This window comes from Vigna radiata, unplaced genomic scaffold, assembly GCF_000741045.1.
Source record: "Vigna radiata var. radiata cultivar VC1973A unplaced genomic scaffold, Vradiata_ver6 scaffold_7, whole genome shotgun sequence".
In the NCBI taxonomy this organism is placed as follows: domain Eukaryota; kingdom Viridiplantae; phylum Streptophyta; class Magnoliopsida; order Fabales; family Fabaceae; genus Vigna; species Vigna radiata.
Window position 1 is genome coordinate 3,185,327 of NW_014543262.1, and position 22,558 is coordinate 3,207,884.

At 31.8% G+C, this 22,558-nt stretch overlaps 3 protein-coding genes across 3 annotated transcripts in view; all 3 read right to left on the reverse strand.

Moving 5' to 3' along the window:
* The window catches only part of LOC106753740 (nucleoside-triphosphatase-like), a 14,883-nt gene extending 6,731 nt beyond the window's left edge, over nucleotides 1-8,152 (reverse strand). Inside the window, exon 1 of the mRNA XM_014635591.1 lies at nucleotides 8,020-8,152. Coding sequence (XP_014491077.1) covers nucleotides 8,020-8,152 — 133 coding nt within the window. The remainder of the gene's footprint in view (nucleotides 1-8,019) is intronic.
* Nucleotides 8,153-11,454: 3,302 nt separating this feature from the next.
* LOC106753764 (nucleoside-triphosphatase-like) lies at nucleotides 11,455-14,335 on the reverse strand. The gene is made up of 9 exons (XM_014635611.2): nucleotides 14,060-14,335; nucleotides 13,824-13,952; nucleotides 13,656-13,712; nucleotides 13,474-13,566; nucleotides 12,632-12,837; nucleotides 12,363-12,454; nucleotides 12,042-12,256; nucleotides 11,755-11,944; nucleotides 11,455-11,664 (listed from the first exon to the last, which is right to left on the reverse strand). Exons 1-9 carry the CDS (start codon nucleotides 14,333-14,335, stop codon nucleotides 11,522-11,524), a joined length of 1,401 nt encoding a protein of 466 aa, XP_014491097.1. The 3' UTR covers nucleotides 11,455-11,521.
* Nucleotides 14,336-15,602: 1,267 nt separating this feature from the next.
* LOC106753765 (nucleoside-triphosphatase-like) lies at nucleotides 15,603-19,362 on the reverse strand. The gene is made up of 8 exons (XM_014635612.1): nucleotides 19,093-19,362; nucleotides 18,893-19,021; nucleotides 18,423-18,479; nucleotides 18,250-18,342; nucleotides 16,638-16,843; nucleotides 16,328-16,419; nucleotides 15,840-16,238; nucleotides 15,603-15,745 (listed from the first exon to the last, which is right to left on the reverse strand). Exons 1-8 carry the CDS (start codon nucleotides 19,360-19,362, stop codon nucleotides 15,603-15,605), a joined length of 1,389 nt encoding a protein of 462 aa, XP_014491098.1.
* Between the last annotated feature and the right edge of the window lie 3,196 nt (nucleotides 19,363-22,558).

Genomic DNA, 22,558 nt, shown 5'->3' on the forward strand with positions numbered 1-22,558 from the left:
TGTCATCGTGATTTTCTAAGTTAAATAAACGAATCCTATGCCATTTCTTGATTAATACAAACCTATGTTTTGCCAAACATGAAGCTCCAACCATTATTGCTTTTCGTGTGCTACCATTTTGGTTAACGACGGAATGTGTTTCTAATTATATTAATGTTGTTGTATTATTTTACATCATTAGACATACACTAGACAATATAAAATTATTTATTTTTACACTAAAAGTAGTTTCCAAGTCATGTGAAAGCTATGCCCTAATTTATTATTATGATTATGATATATGATTGATGCAATGCCTGTATTTTAATGTTCAAAAGCACTTCTTTAATATATCTTGATCTGAACGTGTTCCATGAGTTGTTATTATTTTAAGGCTTTAGAATAGGTTAATGATGAATAAAATAGAACATGTTTAATCCGTTTCATATAGTTTGATTACTTCTCTAAAAGAAAATCTCATCCGTTTCCAATTCCTTCTGCCACTGTAATCTCTTGCTCAGGATCAAGGCCTGCCAAAAATGAAAAGTGGATTCCTCAAATGATAGTTTATCTTTGGCAACAAGTGGAAAAGTGGATTCCTCTAATGATAGTCTACAAGCTTCTTTTTAGCTGCAATTTCCCATTCCACAGGACCATTTTTGGAATTGGCAGGACCATTTTTGGAATTAGGTGGCTTCACAAAACCAACTAAGACCACAAACAACCTAATTAGCATGGATTGAAATTATAATGAAAAAATTAATTATTATATGGAGATTATACTTTAAATTTAATCTAATTATATAAAATAGGTTAATATAACATTCCAAAAATATAATAAAATACTATAATAGAATAGTTGTTAACTAAAATATAAAGTATAAACTTACAATTATAAAAAATAATCACAAATTTTAAATTAAACTTTATACAAACTAAATTAAATACTCAATCTCATTATTTTAATAAAATTACCAATTCTATTACTTTATATTCCATATTCTTACAACTAATATATATATATATATATATATATATATATATATATATATATATATATATATATATAAATTTGACTCTACCATAACATTTTTATATTAAATATAGAATTAAAATTCAGTAGTAATTTAATAATAAGTAATACGATAGAGTAAAATGAAAATATTGTTATGATAGATTTTTTATAACTAAAATATTATTTTAAAAATTAGACTTCAAACTTAATCTAATTTTACAAATAAATAAGATTTATATTTATTTATATATTTTAAATTTGTCTTTAATTTATACTATTTATCTAAACATAGAAGTTGTTAAAGTGAAAATTTCATATATTAAAAATTAACATTAAATCTAATTTTTGTTACTTTTTAATGTGACTTACTTCTCATAGTTGAAAATTATATATAAAAATTAAAATAGATTAAGGAGGGATGTAGAAATTAAAATGGATAAGTACGAAGATCTATAATACGAAACAGATGAAGTAATAAGAAGGTTTTTCTATCCATTTCCTTTTCTAGCGTCCCATATCCAGCCAAATGTACAATTTTGACAAGCTCATTTAGTCCGAGAACCTTCAGCAGAAGTGTGTCTCGGCATCATTTGTACCATTTAGATATTTGGGATCTTTTCATTTAAAATAAAATTTAAAATTTTTAAAATCATAATATATCGTAAAAATTTATTTATATAATATCGAAATTAATAAATTAAACAAAATAAGATAAATATGATTACATTGTTTCTAATGTTTATAATAAAAAACTAAAACTGTTAAAATATGTCACAACCTGCGGACCAATCTGTCTTATCATAGGTTCGGGTTGGGTTTGATGGCATGCCCCATGCCATGACCTAGCACATTCATGAAGAATTGGAGACATCTATGGAAGATGGACCTATACTCTTTCTCTTAGGCCATCTTAAGTCATCATAAAGAATTAGTAGAATAAGAATAATTTTGGACAATGTATTTTGGGTCAAGTCGACTAGATTTTTTTTGGACTTGGTGTTATGGGCCTAGTAGTGTAGAATTTCAATTGGGCCTTGTATTTTGGGCCAAGTAGAATAAGAGTTTGATCAACCAAGTCAACAAAGGGTAAAGGCCCAAAGTTAACTATGCTTGGATGTCTAAAATGGGTGTGCTGACCAAGGGGTCAACATTTTGGCTAAGCTTGGAGAACAAGGGAGAAGAATTTCGTCCTAGACATGTGGAAGCTTCCCATTGGAGAGTTTTCCTCCTAGTTAGTGGCCATGTGTCATTATAGGAATGAAGAGTTTTTCCATAGGCAGTGACCACATGTCACACTCTCTCATTTGAGAAGATTTTTGTCACTTGTCTCCCTCCTATTGGAGAGGATTTCTCCTTGCTCTCCAAGACAACCAAGGTGGCTCTTTTAGGTTAAAGTTTCAGCCCATTTTGAGACACCTTAGCCTATAAATAGAGGNGAGAGGATTTCTCCTTGCTCTCCAAGACAACCAAGGTGGCTCTTTTAGGTTAAAGTTTCAGCCCATTTTGAGACACCTTAGCCTATAAATAGAGGTGTTCTCCATCATGTAATCCCCTTTGATTTAGAGTAAAGTTATGCTGTCATTTTTGTGTCATACTACTATTTTAAGGTCACCCTAGGCTAGAGCAACCCAAGTGGCCTCCNCTAGCCACCTTCCTCCAAGAGTTGGCTCAACCTCTCTTAGAGAACCACCAAACACACCTTCCACCATCATACATCTCATCAAAACCATGAGCTATGAACACCTTTCACCACCACCAAATTCTGCAATCTTCATCCATGAACTTATGGCTTGATTTGCTTCTAGATTTGGCTTGTCCTAGCTAGAGCATTTTTGCCACATTTGGTATCAAGAGCCTTGCTTCTTCAAAGAGCTAAGTTTCTTGGTTTTGATCCTTTGTTATTTCCTTGTTGTTTAATGCTTTCCTTACTTGTCTTGTGTTAGTTTTTCCATCTATCATTTTTTTCTGGCAGTAAACTGTGACGATTTTGAAACTTAAATTTCATCTAGCTCAGTTGTCCAAAAAATACGTAAAAATACTCAAAAGAAAGCCCTTTGAGTCTAGTTTCAAACAAAAAAAATCAATTCATTTGGACTTCTTTAGAGAAATTTGTGAGTAAAACACTAAGAAAAGGTCAATGCTGCTAGAATGTTGTCATTAGCATTTTCCAAGTTATGTTTTGTTAGTTTTGGCTACTGTTTTGTGCCTTTTCTTTTTTGAGTCATTCCTTACTATTTTCTTGGGTCTTTTATTGATTTATATTTGGTGCATTTCATTGATTGAGTCATTTTAATTTTTTAATCCATCCATGTTTGTCTAGAGTCATGTGTAATTCTTTTCTTGTCAATTTTCTCTAGTAACTTTGAAAAATCATCAAAAAGAATATATAACTTAGTTTGCAAAACTGTACCATATACAACCATTTGAGGGTTTTATATTTGAAGTTTTGGGTTCATACTTGCCTTTAGATCATTGGCAAGCTCTTAAAAAAAAAAAATTCCCTATTGATATTTCTAGTTTTCAACTCCATTTTTAATTCTAGTAGGATTCTCTTCTATTTTGTGTTTCTTGTCTTTGTGGCTTTTAAAACCCATAAATCACCTCTGTTCCAAGTCTGTGATGGTCTTATTTTTCACCTTAAAAGAGTGGAAAAAGAAGTGCTAAAAGCTTTTAAGCAAAAGGCCTCAAAAGAGTACCAAAAGAGAATTGAAAAATATTGTGTGCTTAGACCACTACCATTGTTTTTATGCAATCTGTTTTGGAACGTGTTTTGTTTACTATTTTGGGTTTTTATCTTTAATTTCCAGTGACTAAAAGTTTTGGCTATGATGTTAAAAGAGTGGCCTTAGTGCCCCATTTGCTCAAAGTTGCCAAAAGACAAGAACCACCCACTTTTTTTCTAGTAGTTTTTGTTTTGTAAATCTATTCTAGCACCTTTCATTAGGATTTCTTTTGAGTGCTAACCTTTGTTTCTTAACCTTTAATTTCTTGCTTGTATTCTTGGATTTTTTTAGATTTTTCATAATTAAATTCCTTTTGCAAAGCCTTTCTTGTTTTTGGACCTTTTTATTGCTTTTATCCCTTGTTTCTTCTTGCACAATTTCAGCTTTGGTTACTTTTTGTGGTGTAGGTTCTCTTTGTGAGGTGATCCAATATCTTAGAGGTAGCCTTCTAGGTGGTGGAGACCCAAATGGAGCTTTAAGTCTAGGGTGATAGCCAAAAAGAAATGAGAGAAACACTTTGGGAGGTAGCTTTGATTTGGTTGTAATTTTTGGCTTTGTAATCTTTTTTTTTTCTTTTCTCTTGTAACTCATGGACTTGTTAGGTATCTTGAGGGAGTATTTGGTGCTCAATCCCATCTCCTAACATGAACCTTTATTTCTTAGTAAATTTCGTTTTTAGTTGGTTGGTTGGAGGAACCAAAGTTCTTTTAACTTAATCATTAGGCTGCATACCTAGTTTATTTGCTTTCTTTAATTGTGATAGCTTAGTGTGTGTCAACTTTAATTTCAACTTTAGTTCCCTTTGAGAAATTTGGTTCAAGAGTGCCTAAGGTAAACTTTGGCTAGGAAAGGTTTGGTATTTAAGAAATCCATTGTGATTCACCTCCCTTTCCTGGAAGTGAACTTAGGTATCTTTTGCCTCCTTAAATCTCTTAAGGAACTTTCTTTGAAATTCAAGTATTTGTTTGTTGTATTGCATATTTTTTAAAACCTTTAAGGATGTCTAAGACTATTTCGTATGAAATTGGAAGTGACTCTAGTAAGGTTGTAAAACCCACTTTGAAAAATTTAGCAAAAGAGTCACTTAAAATTTGGCAAAGGCAAGAAACCCTTCTCAAAGAAAAAGAGAATTGAAAGAGAAGAGTCTCTTGCTAAGTTGGAAGAAGAGATTAGTATTCTTAATGAAAAACAAGAAAAAGTTAAAAAGGATTTAAGGAAGATAGAGAGAAGAAGAGAGGAAGACAAAAGAAGGAAGAAAGAACAAAGGGAGAAAGAGGAGCATGAGAAAAGAGAGAAAGAACAAAGAGAGAGAGAGGAGAAAGTAAGAAGAGAGAAAAAGGAGGAGGAAAGAAGAAGAGAGTATGAAGAGAAAAAGATAAAAGAAAAGGAATGAGAAAGAAAAGAGAGAAAAAGAAGAAAAGGAAGAGTTACTAAAGCACTCTACCACTCCCACAATTAAGGTTGAGACTAAGATGATGAGGGGAATTTTCCAATCCTTGAACTTTTCTCAATACATCCAACCATCTTTCATAACTCCATTTTTTACTTTTGAAATTTCAACTTCTTTTTCACCTCCAACTATTTTTAACTCCTCAGTTTTTTCCAAATCAAACTAACTTTGAGTTGATGATACCTTTTAGGATACAATTAACTCAAAGTAAACACAAACAATTTTGTGGAGTAGACCTTCAAAGTTTTCAAGTAAATTCTTTTAAAATTAGCATAAGGTCTTATTTAAATCATTCAACTAGATACATGTATTTTGTGGCTCATAAGATTATTGGTTTTGAGTTTGATGACACTTGCATATGGATCTTTGATCCTGGTGGAACAATACATAAATTAACCAAAAATAAGAAAAAGTTTTTTGTCATAAAAGAACAAGAAGATTTGAGGGCAAATCCTTTTCAAGAGGGAGAGAATGATGGCATACCCCTTGCAATGACCTAGCACATTCATGAAGAGTTGGAGACATCTATGGAAGATGGACCTATACTCTTTCTCTTAGACCATCTTAAGTCATCATGAATATTTAGTAGAATAAGAATAATTTTGGGTAATGTATTTTGGGCCAAGTAGTCTAGATTTTATTTGGGCTTGGTATTATGGGCCTAATAGTGTAAAATTTCAATTGGGCCTTGTATTTTGTGCCAAGTAGAATAGGATTTTGACCAAACAAGTCAACAAAGGGTCAAGGCCCAAAGTTGACTGTGCTTGGATGTCCAAAATGGGTGTGTTGACCAAGGGGTCAACATTTTGGCTAAGCTTGGAGAACAGGGGAGAAGATTTTCGTCCTAGACATGTGGAAGCTTCCCATTGGAGAGTTTTCCTCCTAGTTAGTGGCCATGTGTCACTATAGGAATGGAGAGTTTTTCCATAGGTAGTGGCCACATGTCACTCTCTCATTTGAGAGGATCTTTGCCACTTGTCTCCCTCCTATTAGAGAGGATTTCTCCTTGCTCTCCAAGACAACCAAGGTGGCTCTTTTAGGTTAAAGTTTCAGCCCATTTTGAGACACCTTAGCCTATAAATAGAGGNGTTCTCCATCATGTAATCACCTTTGATTTAGAGTAAAGTTATGCTGCCATTTTTGTGCCATACTACTCTTTTAAGGTCACCCTAGGCTAGAGCAACCCAAGTGGCCTCCTCTAGCCACCTTCCTCCAAGAGTTGACCCAACCTCTCTTAGAGAACCACCAAACACACCTTCCATCATCATACATCTCATCAAAATCATGAGCTATCAAGACCTTTCAGCAGCACCAAATTCCACAATCTTCATCCATGAACTTATGGCTTGATTTGCTTCTAGATTTGGCTTGTCCTAGCTAGAGCATTTTTGCCATCATGGTTAGGTTTGAAAAAATTGTATTTTTTTATGCGGGTCAGATTTCAATCCAGCTCATGTAAACCCGACTCATGTGGGTAAAATCCGTGGTGGGCGGGGTTGGCCCACCAACCCACCTACCCAATTTTATTTTATTAAAATTTAATTTTAATTTTATAAAAAGATATTTATTATTTTTTTTTGTTTGAAAAAATTATTTAAGTTTCCTATTTTCAAAATTAATTAAACTTGAGTGAAATTTTGGAATGAAATGGGTTTAGATTTGAATTATAGAAAGTTTGTATTTTTTTATTTAAATTTGTAATTAAATAAGCCAGTGAGTCAACCCGTTTACCCACCAACCCGTGGTGGGTCGGGCCGGGTTTGAATTTTTCTAACCCGCTAATAAATGAGCCGAGTTGGGTTGGTTCACTAAGTGACCAACCCGTAGTGAACCAGACCGGGTCGGACCGGGTTACCCGTTCTGACAGTTCTAACAAAAACTTTAAATAACACAAGTCTTTTTCTCACCCTCGTGTCTCTATCATACATTTGGAGCATTTACAACATCTTAGCCAATTATGAGGCTTTAAGGATAGAGATCAATGCTTTCACACTTCTGCTACCTTTTCAAAAATACTCTGTCTTACCATGCTCTCTTTTTCTTTTTTCTGAATTTTTATGTACTCTTTTTATTAAGTTTTATTTCTTTTTATTTTTTGTTCAATAAGTCCATATTTTATTATTAAATTAAAATATATCATAACTTAAAGAGTAATTGCTTAGATAGTGCTACCTTTAAAATCTCAACCAGTTTTATAACTAGTTGTTAAATTCCACGTTCTATTTTCTAATTTTCAACTTATAATTTTTACACCTCAATACACAAAGGGAAAAGACATTATTGTCCGTAGGCAAAAATATAACTAAAATAAAACAAAGGTTTTTCATAAACCTCTCTTCCTAATATTTAAACTCGTATCCGTTTAACACATATATCTATCAACAAATCAACATATCACATTAAAAATATAAAAGATCATAAATTTGACAACCATACAATAACATGTATTACACTTATATTCACAAAATAATTAAATAACATAAAACTTTATATTCTACTCAATACTTAACCTCAACTGACACATCTCATGTATATTCTAATAAAATATCCTCAAGTTTTATTTATAAACATTACATTTTTTTCGTTGGTCTTACATTATCAGTTGGAACCAGAAGTAGGACCCATCTTATACGTTTCTCCAGAATATTTGTACAGATGTTTGAAGAAAAAAAAAACTCACTTTTATTGTCTAGAATGCTGAAAAACAGCACTTTATAACATTCAACTTGAAATAACTACAACTAATAAAAATAGTGACCAAACAGTTAACATGTAATTTTTAAAATATTAATAAGATTCGTTTAGTACGTAAGAAACATTATAGGGTTTGTGAAAAAGAATGCTTTATTTACCTTCATCAGCAGCTAAAAGGCAAGGACTAGCAGCATCATCAATGTTAAAGAAATAACGTGATGCACAAAGAAAATTTGCTGTGTATAACATGCGTAGTTTTTCATTGACTGAGAAAGCTATTAAAATAGCCATTTCCAGACGCGATAATACCCAAATTAAATAAAAAAAAAACTGCTGCTCAAAATAGAAAAAACGAATAACTCCTAAATGATCGAATTATTAAAATATAATGAGCACCAAGGTCTATTATCTAATTGTTACAGTGCAACCGAAACCAAAAAATAAAAATTACCCTGAGAAGTGAAAAACAAAAGACACAAACTGGAAAATAAACACCTTTGGATTTATACAAGTATTTTTTTTTTCAAAATTTAAGTTTATTCAATAAAACTCTTTTATAAACTTAATTTTTTTTATCTTAATAATCAGTTTTCTGTATTCTTGGATCCTGTATTACTAAGTTTATATGGTAGATAGTGGTATTAACTTCTTCAAATTTCATATCTTTTATGCCTCCCAAGAGATATATTATATAGTTTATATGGTAGATAATGATATTAACTTCTTCAAATTTCATATATTCTATATCTGTCAAGAGATATATTATATGTATTTTATTATTGGAGTTATAAATATTTAAACTTCAAAATTGGGTTTTATAGTTGCTCCTTCTTTTTCATCATGTTCATTCACCCTTTTATAAGTAATCTCCAAACACTTGATATTTTGTGATTTAGCATTAACCTAGTTCCATTTATTATTTTCATTTACTTGAACATTTTGACTTATTAGAATTTTGTACAAGTTATAGATTTTTGTTTGTTCATCATAACCAATGAATATGTACCTTTTCTTTTTGTCATTAAGTTTCTTTCTAACTTGACTTGGGACATGTCCATAAGCCATTCATTCGAAGACTTTAAAATATTTGACACTCGGCTTTCTTCCATTCCATGTTTTCTTGTGATGTCATGGTCATATTGTTTCTTTCAATCACGCCACTTTGTTGTGGTGAATACAAAACTCTAAGAAAATGCTTTATTCCTTGCTCTTCACAATACTCCTTTAATTTTGCTGATGTGAATTCATCTATCCTGTCAGACCAAAGTGCTTTAATTTGCTTATCAGTTTTCCACCATTAGCTTGAATATCTTAAATGCTTCTAGTGCTTTCGTCTTCTTCTGTACAAAATATACCAAGACTTTTCTAAAGAAATCCTTTATAAATGAGATGAAATACCTCTTATCATTATATGAACTAGGAGTAATATGTCCACATAGGTTAGTGTGTACTCGTTTGAGTTGCTCTTTTGCCCTATACATGACTGAGTTGGGAAATTCTTAATTGTTTTTCAAGTATGCATTCTTCACAAAATTTCTTCTCAAATTCTATACTGGGTAGTCTGAGTACTAGTTCTCTTCTTGGTAGCTTGACCAAAGCTTCCAAGGTTAAGGTGTTCAAACAGGAAATGACATATCATTACTTCACCTTTCATGTCCAACTTTAAACACCTCTTCTGCAAGATCTTCAACTCCAATTATACGTTCGAATTTTCTTCATATTTTTACCTAGTCTGCATGACGATCATTCTTATCTTTCAAATATAATACCTCGTTTTTTTATTAAAACCGAGTTAGCATTTTCCAACAACTAACCTATGTTTAAAATATTGTTCTTCAACTCAGAAACATAGTAAATGTCAACTCGTGTTATTACTTTATTACTATATTTTGATACCATATAATTTCAGACATTATACTCTGATACCATGATCATTTTAATATTCTGATATAAAAAATTATAAATGTTAGTTTCATACTCTGATATCTAGATTATGAATATTATTCATACAGCTACAAAAAATTTTGTTATTGTCTATGCCTAGAAATAGTAGGTAATGAAAAATATTCATAAGTAATTTAATATGATCTACGGAGCATATTTCGTAAATAATAAGCTTGTAGGTAAGTTTATCTACGAAAAGGTGTATTCATAGGCAACTTATTTATGAAATTAAAGTGTCTAATATTATCTACGAACATTACCTACGAAATACAGTGTAGAAAAAATATCTACAAAAATACTCATGGGAAAGATACACTTTCTAATACTAAAGTTACCTAAAAATTTTCATGAACTACTTACATACAAACTTTTTTTATAGTAACTTAATTATAAAAAAAATCAAAACATATTTTGATAACAACCATATGACTTATATATATATATATATATATATATATATATATATATATATATATATATATATATATATATAATTTTATAAATACAATTAATACTGTAAAATTAAAAGACTTGTTAACTATATTATTGTTCCCACACCAATGCAAATTTTCTAAAAGTTATCTTTTATATTTCTGTCCACCCAATAGACATCATATATCATGAGATACAGACATGCATACAGTGAGAAGTATTTATTCTTAGTTGAGGTTCCATCTTGAATCTTAATTAAGCAAAAAGTCATAAAAATGCTTAATTTATTGAGGCCAAGGATGTTTGCTCAAACTTCTCTTCATGGCACATATGTCAATTTCGATAATACAGTTTGAAAAGCAAAATAATATACCTAGAATCTTTGATTCAGAGTACGAGTGTGAGAAAATCTTTTGTAGGCATCCCACTCGCTTATTCTATAAAAGATAAGTATGGAAAGGACGAAAGAGATTTGAAGGATGAGTATTAAATACTAGATGAATGTGGTATAATAGGCCCTTATGCAACTCAACTTGCCCAATCATTTTCAATGTGACAATATCTAGAAACTAACAAACGTTATGTAAGAACGAAGGATTTTATAGATATCAGTGACCCCTCTATCCAAAATCCAAGAATGTTCAATGCTTTTACCTTTTTCAGGTTGCTGAGTGGAAGATTCAGCAATGTACCCTTTAATCTAATTGATGCTGTGTGAAAAGTTAATCATTTAGTTTTGTAGCATTTCCATGAGAAGTTGGACTTGTTTTGATTTTGGTTAGAATCTTGCATCCCAGTTTGTGGAAAAGCATTCTCTTTTATTTTGACAAGATTGTTATCGTTATTGGTAACAATGTTGTTTACTGTGTGTTCATTTCTTTGCTTGATTTGTGGCAGTGTTAACTAATATCTTCACACCAGTCAGGCCTTCTCCAGTAATTTGCCTTCCTTGTTGAAGCACCAGGGGAAAAACATGATTAATGTTAAAAGGATTTGTGTCTTGAAAGCAACAAACAATTCCTCAAGACTTTTCAAGAAGCATGACATATTTAGAATCTTTATATTTAACCATGACTTTTACAAAATCATGGTTTCATTTGGTGTTGCATGTGGTGTTGCATGTGCAGTTTGGTATTGACCTTTCCAATTCTTCCCATAAAATCTTCAAATCGACAGAAGAATCAGAACATTTCTTTCTCTGTATGAAGAAATGGCATAAGTTTTAATATTTTATTCAGTAGGTTTTGATAGTGCCCTATAGCACTAAAATATGGCAGCAGAAGCTTAAATAAAATACATGAATGGATCAAATTTAGGCAATGAAGATATGGCTTCTATGGCAGTGCCTAAAGGCCACGCTGCTTCCACAAGTGCATCCTGATATTCAATTTGATTTGCCACTGTGATCTCTTGCAATGGATCTAAGCCTGCCAAATATGAAAATAAAATAAAATAAAAATTCAGTATATGAGAACAATAAACACATTTAGGAAAAAAACTTCATTGCAGAAACCTACCAAATCCATCAGTAAACAATGCATACTGGTATGTAAGGTCCAAGCATACATATGGAAGTTTATCAGCTGAAAGAAGTGGATAAGTGTATTTGGCATCCTCAAATGTTGTTTTACAAGCTCTCTTTGCTTCAGTCTTCAAATCCAAAGGATGAATCTTGGACTTGGGTTTATTTGGATTAAAAATACCAATCTAATGTATCCAACATAACATAATTAAAATGAGCATGTGGAATAGTCAAAATAAGAACTCGTAGACACAACAAATTTGGCCAAATATAATTAGATACCTCCGACGGCAGATAATAGAAAGATGAAGTGCCGAAAAGAATGTTTTGTCCACTTCCCTTTCCACCATCCCATATCCCTCCAAAACTACAATTTCTGTGGGGGCAAAACTGGTTCACTTTGAGAGCTTGAAGAACTATCTTTCTGCATTTATGGTAGTTGGACCCAGAAATGGGAGCAAAGGCCTTATAGTCTTCTCCAGAATATGTGTAGGTCCCTTTCAAGGAATAAAATTATGTACTTCTGTTATTGTCATGCATGACAAAAATATTGGAAGATTTTTCACCATTAATTAGCATCTGGGCATGTGTAAATGCTCTTACCATCAAAGCCATATAAAATACAAGGGTTAGCAGAACCATCAGTGACCTTCAAAACCTCAGCACGAAATGCCTCTCTACCATAGCGCAAGTAACTGAAAGAAGAATGTTAAAACTACATACTAGATAAATAGGTACCTAGTTATCTAGACTTCAAATTGAAACAACTCAGAAGGCTTGTCCATGAGGTTTTTCTATCAGAAGTTATACTGCACTACATCTACTCACACTTCAACACTTACCAGTATATCAATAGTTAGAAAGAAGAGAACCTGTGAACATAGAGGTCATATTTCTTTCCCTTGAGGACAAGTTTCTTTATGTAAGGTTCCTCTCCTTCTGGTGGTTGTGGAGCATTGTTTGCTGTGTTCTTTGAGACAGCATATGCCATTTGAACTGATCCACCTCCAAGATCAACTACTCCCACTGTCTTTGAAAAATTCTTCCCCAAATTCCCTAGTAAATAGTTTACTGTCACCTACAAAATAGTTGAATGGCAAGAGAGACGAAATAGCATGTTACTAATGTTTCTTTGATGATAGTTGACAGAAATGGAATTATGTAAAATCTATAATTAACTATATGCTAAAAGTTAACGTACCACCTACTCCTATTAATTTTTACACTAATGAATACCATAAATATACCTCCACAATTGGATGAATAGTAATATTGTATTTTATTGTAACCAGACTTTTAAAATGTGATTAGATGAACAGTATTTTTTAAAATAGCATATACCAATATAACCAGTAATCATCAATAACCCAAAATTAATTTTGTCATTGTCACCTTAAAAACAAACAGTAGAAGCGTACGTTTAAAAAGAGCTGTAAATTTTTTCTTAACTAATTTGAGACAATCGATTTAGTACAATTAATTTGGTTAGTAAACACTAGAATAATTTGAGACATTTATGAGTAAAAACAAGTCACATCAACATATAAAATGCTATATGACATTAAGAAGACGGAAAAACTTTAAATATTAATATAAGCTAAAATACATTGAAGGAACTTACAACGGGCATTAAGTGGTAAAAAATAAAAGTGATTAGTGCAGATTTTGATTATTTTTTCTTTATNACCATAAAGTAGATATTGATAAGTCGTACCCATAGATAAGAACCTTCTTGGGTTCCATCAATTATAGCTACAGCATCTGGTTGAACGCTGAAGGTACTTCTGTTCTTGAGNAAATCCCTAACCTAATTAAACATAAGAAAAATGAAAACCTTAGATTTTGAAAGCCAACACGAGAAAAAGATTAAGAATTTAAGATCCTTTATTTAATTACCGCTTGCAATATCCTTTCAGAAGCATCCCCATCCAAAAGCCTTAGACCTGCAGTCGCCTGCATATATACCATAAAAGGTTACTCAAAATACACTACTCATTTTCCAAATGTTCAATACTATCAAATTATGAGGAATGAGTGAGAAATATAGAGAGGCATAAGACGAACACCAAGTTTAACAGGTGTGGTGGGGTAGAGGTTCTCAGGGACAACACTTTCAGCTTCCTCCAAAAGTGGAAGCAGAGATTTTGCTGCATTTTCAGGATGATCCGCATATGCACTCAAACCAGGTGTCACCTACACCACAAACATGCCAAGCAGTAATGAAGAGAAACCCATGATTCACATGAACATGTAAATATATATATACCTATAAGCTAATACTTATGAAGCTTAATTTTCACCTTATCATAAAACTCAATCTCGTTGCCTATGTGAAGAAGATCTAAGTTCTGGTCGAAATGAAAAACATGCACACGGCTACCAGTGCTACCGGCATCAAAGATCACAGCGTAGGAAGTAAGTTCTTGTTGTTTGGGGAATATCTTGCGATGATTGAACAAGATATTGTTCCCAACATATATGGAAGAAGAGATAGCAGGCAATAGTAAAAAGAGTAGAAGTAAAAAGAGGGTTAAGTCCATGTTCTTTGTCCCTTTTCTTGACCACTCTAAAACCATTCTCAAACCAGTCAACTAACTCTCAACGTTGCAACATTCACTCTCAAACATATAAATAGACAAAGTCTACGGTAATGTTTCCGTGTAAAATGTAGTTTAACTTAAGGAAAATGTATGTTTAATAATTTTATAATTTTTTGACAATGAAACTTTACTATTGATCCGTTTTAAATATTTTTTAAATATAAATTCAAACAAATCAATAAAATGTGATGATAATGTTTTATTGTAAAAGAGTTGTTAAAAAAAATTATCAAAATATCATTGTTCATAAAAAAAACATGGTGACTTTGTGCAACTTGGCTTCATTAATAGAGTTTGACATCCTAGAATCCTTACAACTTTGACAGTTTTTTTCAGCCTTTGTTTTTTAAATGTAGATTTTCATCTATATTAGATTTGATGATAGACTAATCCGATCTAGTCTTTTTTATGGGTGGATGTCTCATTAGACTTAAACGAATCGAATTGACCTATTTTATCGTCCTTACATTCAATTATCTTGAACAACCTTCCTTTCCTGTTTATTTTGACTTTTTTTAACTGTTCGTCCCTTTTAATTTATCTGCTTTTTATCTCTAAATTACTTTTTAACAATTTTAAAAGTTATTAAAAGTTAATTTTACCCTAAATAAAATATTATTTTTACTTAAATTTAGAACAAACAAATACTATGTCATCGTGATTTTCTAAGTTAAATAAACGAATCCTATGCCATTTCTTGATTAATACAAACCTATGTTTTGCCAAACATGAAGCTCCAACCATTATTGCTTTTCGTGTGCTACCATTTTGGTTAACGACGGAATGTGTTTCTAATTATATTAATGTTGTTGTATTATTTTACATCATTAGACATACACTAGACAATATAAAATTATTTATTTTTACACTAAAAGTAGTTTCCAAGTCATGTGAAAGCTATGCCCTAATTTATTATTATGATTATGATATATGATTGATGCGATATTCGTATTTTAAGGCTTTAGAATAGGTTAATGATGAATAAAATAGAACATGTTTAATCCGTTTCATATAGTTTGATTACTTTTCTAAAAGAAAATCTCTAACTTTTAAATTTATTAATGTTTTCTAGATTTGAAATGATTTTTTTTTCATTAACTATTAGCATGATGTATAAATAATTATATATGTCCATATAAATCATTTGATACCCAATAAGGAATGGTGAAAGTGCGAGTTTCCTTTTAATTATTTCAATAAAGGTACTTTTAAACATTGGAATTTTCCTGAATTCTCTAGAAGCTTAAATGAAATACATTAATGGATTAAATTTAGGCAAAGATGATATGGCTTCAATGGCAGTTCCTAGAGGCCATGCTGTTTCCACGATAGAATTTTGATATTCAATTCCTTCTGCCACTGTAATCTCTTGCTCAGGATCAAGGCCTGCCAAAAATTGAATCAGGAGTCAGTGTATAACACAAAAAAGAAAATATAATTTACCATTAATATATATTTTTTGAAAGAAATTAAAACATACCAAATCCATTAACAAGCAATGTATACTGGTATACAAGATCCAGGCATACAAATGGAAGTTTATCTTTGGCAACATTTGGAAAAGTGGATTTGGCTTCCTCAAATGATAATTTACAAGCTTCTTTAGCTGCAATTTCCCACTCCACAGGACGATTTCTGGAATTGGGTGGCTTCACAAAACCAACCTCTGAAGTCCTATAGTAGAAAGATGAAGTAACAACAAGGTTTTTCTGTCCACTTCCTTTTCCACCGTCCCATATCCCACCAAATGTACAATTTTGATGGTCACAAGGCTCATTCAGTCTCAGAACCTTAAGAACTGTGTCTCGGCATTCATCAAAGTTGGAAGCAGAAGTAGGGCCAAAGATCTTGTATGTTTCTCCAGAATATTTGTATATATCTTTCAAGAAGAAGAAAAACTCACATGTTATTGTCTACAATGCTCAAAAACAGCATTACAGTATATGCGAAAAAGAATGCTTTAATTACCTTCATAACCAACTAAAAGGCAAGGACTAGCAGCACCATCAGTGACCTTGAAAATCTCAGCACGAGCTGCTTCGTTACCATAATGCAAGTAACTGCCAAAATTAAGACCTGTACATTAGCCATTGCACCGCTCATGCATATATTTATCAGTTATTACTAACTACATATCATAGAGATTTTTCCTTTTTGATATGCATAACCCTACCATCTTTTGACATAGATAAGTTTTTAGTTCTTCGAATTAAGAAAATATATACCTCTCTGGCTTCTAGAACTAGACATTATGATAATTGAAGCTGAGTGTATACACCTGTGAACATAAAGGTCATATTTCTTTCCCTTCAGTACAAGTTTCTTGATGTAAGGATCCTCTCCTTCTGGTGGTTTTGGGGCATTTTTAGCTGTGTTTTTTGTGACAGCATAGGCCATTTGAACTGATGCACCTCCAAGATCTATCACTCCCATTGTTTTTGAAACCTTCTTTCCCAACTTTCCCAAAAGATAGTTAACTGCAACCTATAGACAAAATTCTCAAAATATCATCAGACAAGTTAAATAATAATACTGCTTCACATGCATTTCTGGTGATCGTCTCATGCATGGTGAAAGTTGATGTCAATAATAGAAGAATAGTGATACTTTACCTTAATTATATTAAAATAATCATATCTATTATTTTTAACGATTGATAATAAAATATATCAAAATTTTGACAAAAAAAAAATTAATTTTGTCAAAATTCAGAACTAAAAACATATATAATTATGTTTTTTAATGTAATATTTAGCTAATCCATAATGACTTTAATTACTTGTATAATTTATAGTCGAGATTCATCATTCGGAACATACACATGTGTTGAATTCGGAACATACACATGTTTAATTACTTGTATATTTGATTTTTTTTCCAAATGTTGAATTCATATACACTAATTAATATGAATTGTCTTTTGCAGAGATTCAAGACTACTACACCAGTTCCTGAGAAGCCACTATTATTCATTAGGAACGCTGCTGCGAAGTCTATAATTAGATTATACAATAGCTCTTAGATTTAAACATTGCATTTGATTAGATTGTATTTTCTTAGACTTTGTACTTTATTTGATGTTGAAATACATTTGAACATGTGTTTGTTATGTTGAAATTGAATTTGTGTACATGTTTTTATATGCAGGTCTGTTTTTGTGGTAGTGGATATCACAAAAACAAACCTGCAATTTTAAAAAACTACAGGGGAATATGCCGCGGTTGTGACCTGAACCGCGGCATATAGTGTTTCGTTTTTATTTTTATTTTTTTAAAAAGAGACTATAGGCCGTGGTTAGTGCACTAACCGCGGCATATAACGGGATCTTCTATCGCGGTTGAACCGCGGCATATAGGGGACAATTTTTTTTTTTTTTAAAAAAGGATTTAGGCAGCTGTTCCTTGGACAACCGCGACATATTTGCCAACTTATATACCGCGGTTGTAACCGCGGCCTAAAGTCTCTGACTTACTACCGCGGCTGCATATGCCGCGGTTCATAAACCACGACCTATAGTGAAAAAAAACCGCGGTAAAAGCCCCTCGCTGCACTAGTGACAATAGAAACCGGTTGCATGTTTAAAAATATTATGATAAATATCTATTTATAGACATGGATATCTTTTTCACATCATGCTTCCAGTATATATAATAATTATTTATCAATTTTTCAATTTATTAAAATCAATATAGCAGTTTGTTACCATGAATACTTTGATAATTGATAAAATATTAATGTATATGTATGCCGTGTTAATTGTCCATATATATATTATATATAGCATAGTTTTCTTGTTCTCATTTTCTTTTATTTCTGCAGTGAATCTACCAAAATGAATCCATTTTTTGCAATATAAAAATGTGAAATGAAATTTTAGTTTGGCATCATACCCATAGGTAAGAACCTTCTTGGGTTCCATCAATAACAGATACTGCATCTGGTTGAACGTTCAGTGTACTTCTGTTCTTGAACATTTCCCTAACCTTTAACCAAAGAAAACGAACACTTAAGACATTGAAAGCATAGTTAACAAGATAAAAACATGAATTAATCTCATGGTTACCGCTTGCAATATGTTTTCAGCAGCATCCTCATCTAACAGCCTCAAACCCGCTGTTGCCTGCATTTCAAATTCAACATTGAAAATAGGTCATCTATAAACTCCTTTTGCACTCACACACCAGTATTATTTAGACTAAGATTTTATGGAATGGGTAATGCTTATTTTATTTATGTTTTCACCAAGATATTTCCAAATACTTAGTCATAGATTAATTGTTTTTAGAATACCGAGTTTATCAAAGTGTGAGTTTTTGTCTCCACTGATAATGTTTCCTTGAAGCAGTGAATATTACTGTCAGAACCATGATGATCCTGAGTGCATATATAGATTACTAGGATTCATGTTCTACATCATATGAACATGTTTAAAGAGCTTTTCATTTGACTTTGTTGGTGGATAAGGGTCCAAACCAAACCCTTCAAAACGTGAGAAATTAATAGGTGACAGAACGGGAGATGAGAAACACTCACCCCAAGTTTAAGGGGTGTCTTGGGGTGCTGTTCCTGAGGAACAACCCTTTCAGCGTCCTCTAAAAGTGGAATGAGAGATTCTGCAGCTTTTTCAGGATGATCTGCGTAGAAGCTCAAACCAGGTGTGATCTGCGCCAAATTACCAAGAGTAAGAAGTGAAGAGAATATAGAGGATAATGTAATAAAGGTTTTAGTTGAACCTTTTTAGTAAACTCAAGGTCATTGCCAAGGCGAATAAGATCTAAGTTCTGGTCAAAATGGAAGACATGCACACGACTGCCAGAGCTACCAGCATCAAAGATGACAGCATACGAGGTAAGGAGTTCCTGTTTGGGGAGTATCTTACGATGATTGAGAAAGATAGTGTTCCCAACATATTGCGAAAAAGAGAGTGTTGGAAATGAGAAGAGTAGAAAAATGATGAGGGATAGGAAGCTCATGCTCTTTGATTTTGGAATAACCAAATTCATTTCTACTAGCTGCTTGCACTACTCATAACTCTTGTCATTATTTATAGCTGTGCAACATGGCCATAGAGATCCACGTCTCAGAAGATCACGTGATATTTAATTAAATATTATTTTGTGCGTGAATTACTGTAACAACTGTCTTCAACTAGAATATGTTACATATATATTTTTTACAATATTTTAATACAGTACATGTGTTAAATAATAAACAAATAAAAAAATATATTGTTCAAAATATTATAAAAATTACTATATTAAAATATATTTTTTATCATAAATAATGTTATATTCAAATAGAATATATTACATTTTTAATCAAACATAACTATTGATTCAAAATAAGATAAAGCTGTCAGAACGCATAACTGCGGTTCGACTCGATCCAGCCCATCACGGGTTAGTCATTTAGTGAGTCAACTTAACCCGATTCATTTATTGGTGAGTCAGAAAAATTCAAATCTGACTCAACCCACTACGGACTGATGAGTAAACGGGTTGACTCACTGACTTATTTAATTATAATTTTTTAAATAAAAAAATTACTAACTTTTTATAATTCAAATCTAAACAAATTTCACTCCCAACATGGATTGTTTAATTAATTTTGAAAATAGGAAACTTAAATAATTTTTTCAAACAAAAAAAAATAATAAATATATTTTTTTATAAAATTAAAATTAAATTTTAATAAAATAAAATTAGGTAGGTGGGTTGGTGGGCCAACCCGGCCCACCATGGGTTCAACCCGTATGAGGCAGATTTAAATGAGTTGGGTTCAAATTTGACTCGCATAAAAAAAAATATAATTTTTTCAAACTCAACCCGGCCCAAACCCGTGGTGGGTCGGGTTCGCCCGCAGGTTGTGACCTATTTTGGCAACTCTAAGAAAAGATATATAATTGCCATTACAATTATTCATAATAATATATAATAGCAAGATATATTTATATACATTGTCTTACACTACAAGAAGATATACTACATTGAACCAAAAATGTACTATAAACTTTACAAACCAAAGAGGGAACAAAAAATCATCCTTAAGTTTCAACTCTGCTACAAGTTAGCTCCTGCTCGCCAAAGACATCCTCTAAGCTCACGTCATTAAGGTGATCATTACAAAAGAGAAGATAAACACACACACGAATAGATAAAGACAAAAGGGTAAGCTAAGTACCAAAAGAACATACATATGTTTAAAAACAATAATATCACATTCATAACATAAATCAAGCAATACAAAAATAATCCCATCAACCTTAAACTTCAACCATCCAAATATATGTATTGATGTCAGACTCATGAGAGACTGCCTTGTGTATGGTGAAAATATTTACCCAAATCACAATACCAACCATCAAACTTCCACACACCAAGGTTAATCCATCAAACATCTATGGCCTGAAACCAGTGACTATAGATTAGGACCTCCTGCTACTCTCCAAAACATAACCACTCATCTCTACTTGAGATTGGGAGTTAGTGAGAGTGTCAAAATCATCCCCCAATCCCAGAGCCCCTACTTTAATACATAACACAACATAATAACCATAAGGATTTCTCCATGGAATCCTTTTCACATGATACTTAATCCAGCTTTTACATTTCATTTGAATATCATCATACATATAACACATACTATATCCATACACACATACATGCTTACCATCACATTCATCCATCATAAATATATACATAAACATGTTCACAAACCATAAATATTCATTTTCTTATGAGATAATCGATTATCATGGTTGATAATCGATTATTTTAGAGAGTTTTAAGCAAAACAACAATACTTACTGAAATAATCGATTATCATGTCTGATAATCAATTATCATCATAATACCTACTACAATGATCAATTATAAGATTTGATAGTCGATTATTCCAGAGTTTTTCAACAAAGACATAATTCTGACTGAACTAATCGATTATTCCAATCTATTTTTTACACCAACATGATTTTCGAATTTGGTAGCATTTAAAACTCATCCAAAAGATCAAACTAGCATCCTTGAAATTATAATTGATTTGAAAACATGTTTGTAACTACATTTGAATACCATTTGCTCTTTTGGTCAGGAATTAAATGCATCAGATCAAACTAACACTCTAAAAATTCCCATACCAGATTTTACCCATTTCTTATCAGATTTTGGTGAACTAAGATGCTAAACAAGTCTTAAATGACCTCAAGACTCCTTTTCAAAAAGAATTTCATAACTTTTGACCCATTTGTATATATAATAGAATATTAAACACACTATGAACCAAATTCCATTAAACTAAAAGGCTAATCAAGTCTTAATTGACATCAACACAAACTCTATACATCAAGTATCCACTTAAATTAACTCGTTTAAAATTTCACTTATCAAAACGCACAATTTTAGACTAGAAACCAACCATAATTCTCACTTTTCATTCCATCAATATCTAACAACATTTTTACACCTGTATATACCATCCAATCTATTAACTTAAATTATCAAAACCAGTAACAATCAACAAGATCTCACTGCAAGGCTATTCTAATAACAAACAACACACATGTAAGCCAATTCCAAAGAAATCATGTTATTCAATCTTAATGACTCAGGCAATTTATTCAAATTATAATACATTAATTCATACTCTCAAATCACTAAAACAAAAGTCAACAGGCATTTAGCTAAAAGTCAAATCACTAAATGACCGACCAATTCTATAAAGAACCTAAAATCGCTTCCTCAGCTTAGTGAACTCTATTTGCACCTACAACTTATAGAATCATGATCAGGGTATACAATTAGAACCACTAAGCAATATATAAACTAAAGGAAAGATTAGTTGACACATTGAGTGGAAAACCACTCACATGCATTGTAAAACGTGAAAACTAAATAAAAAGAGTAAAAACTAACTTACTCTTTTGCAAGAACTATTCGGTTATACTAGAAGATCTTAATGTAAAACCAGGAAAAAATGTCGTAGTTGGCGTTTAATGTTTAAGTGTTTCTTAGAATTATAATTCATATGTTAATTATTGGATATTATTATTGATAAAGTAGAACACATGATTGACATGTTATTAATTTGGGTTATTTGTGTGTGTATGATATTACCAATGCTTGGTGTTGGTTTGTTGATAGGAATGTTGTTTAGGATTGAATGGATATGGGTTCAATTCCTCGGGAAAAGAGTTTAAGAGAA

Coding starts and splice junctions, on each gene's coding strand:
- LOC106753765 (XM_014635612.1), bottom strand. CDS start 19,362: ATGAATTTGGTTATTCCAAAATCAAAGAGCATGAGCTTCCTATCCCTC. Junction 18,480..18,892: donor AGACACCCCTTAAACTTGGG/GTGAGTGTTTCT, acceptor TTTGAAATGCAG/GCAACAGCGGGTTTGAGGCT. Junction 15,746..15,839: donor ATTGCTTGTTAATGGATTTG/GTATGTTTTAAT, acceptor AATTTTTGGCAG/GCCTTGATCCTGAGCAAGAG.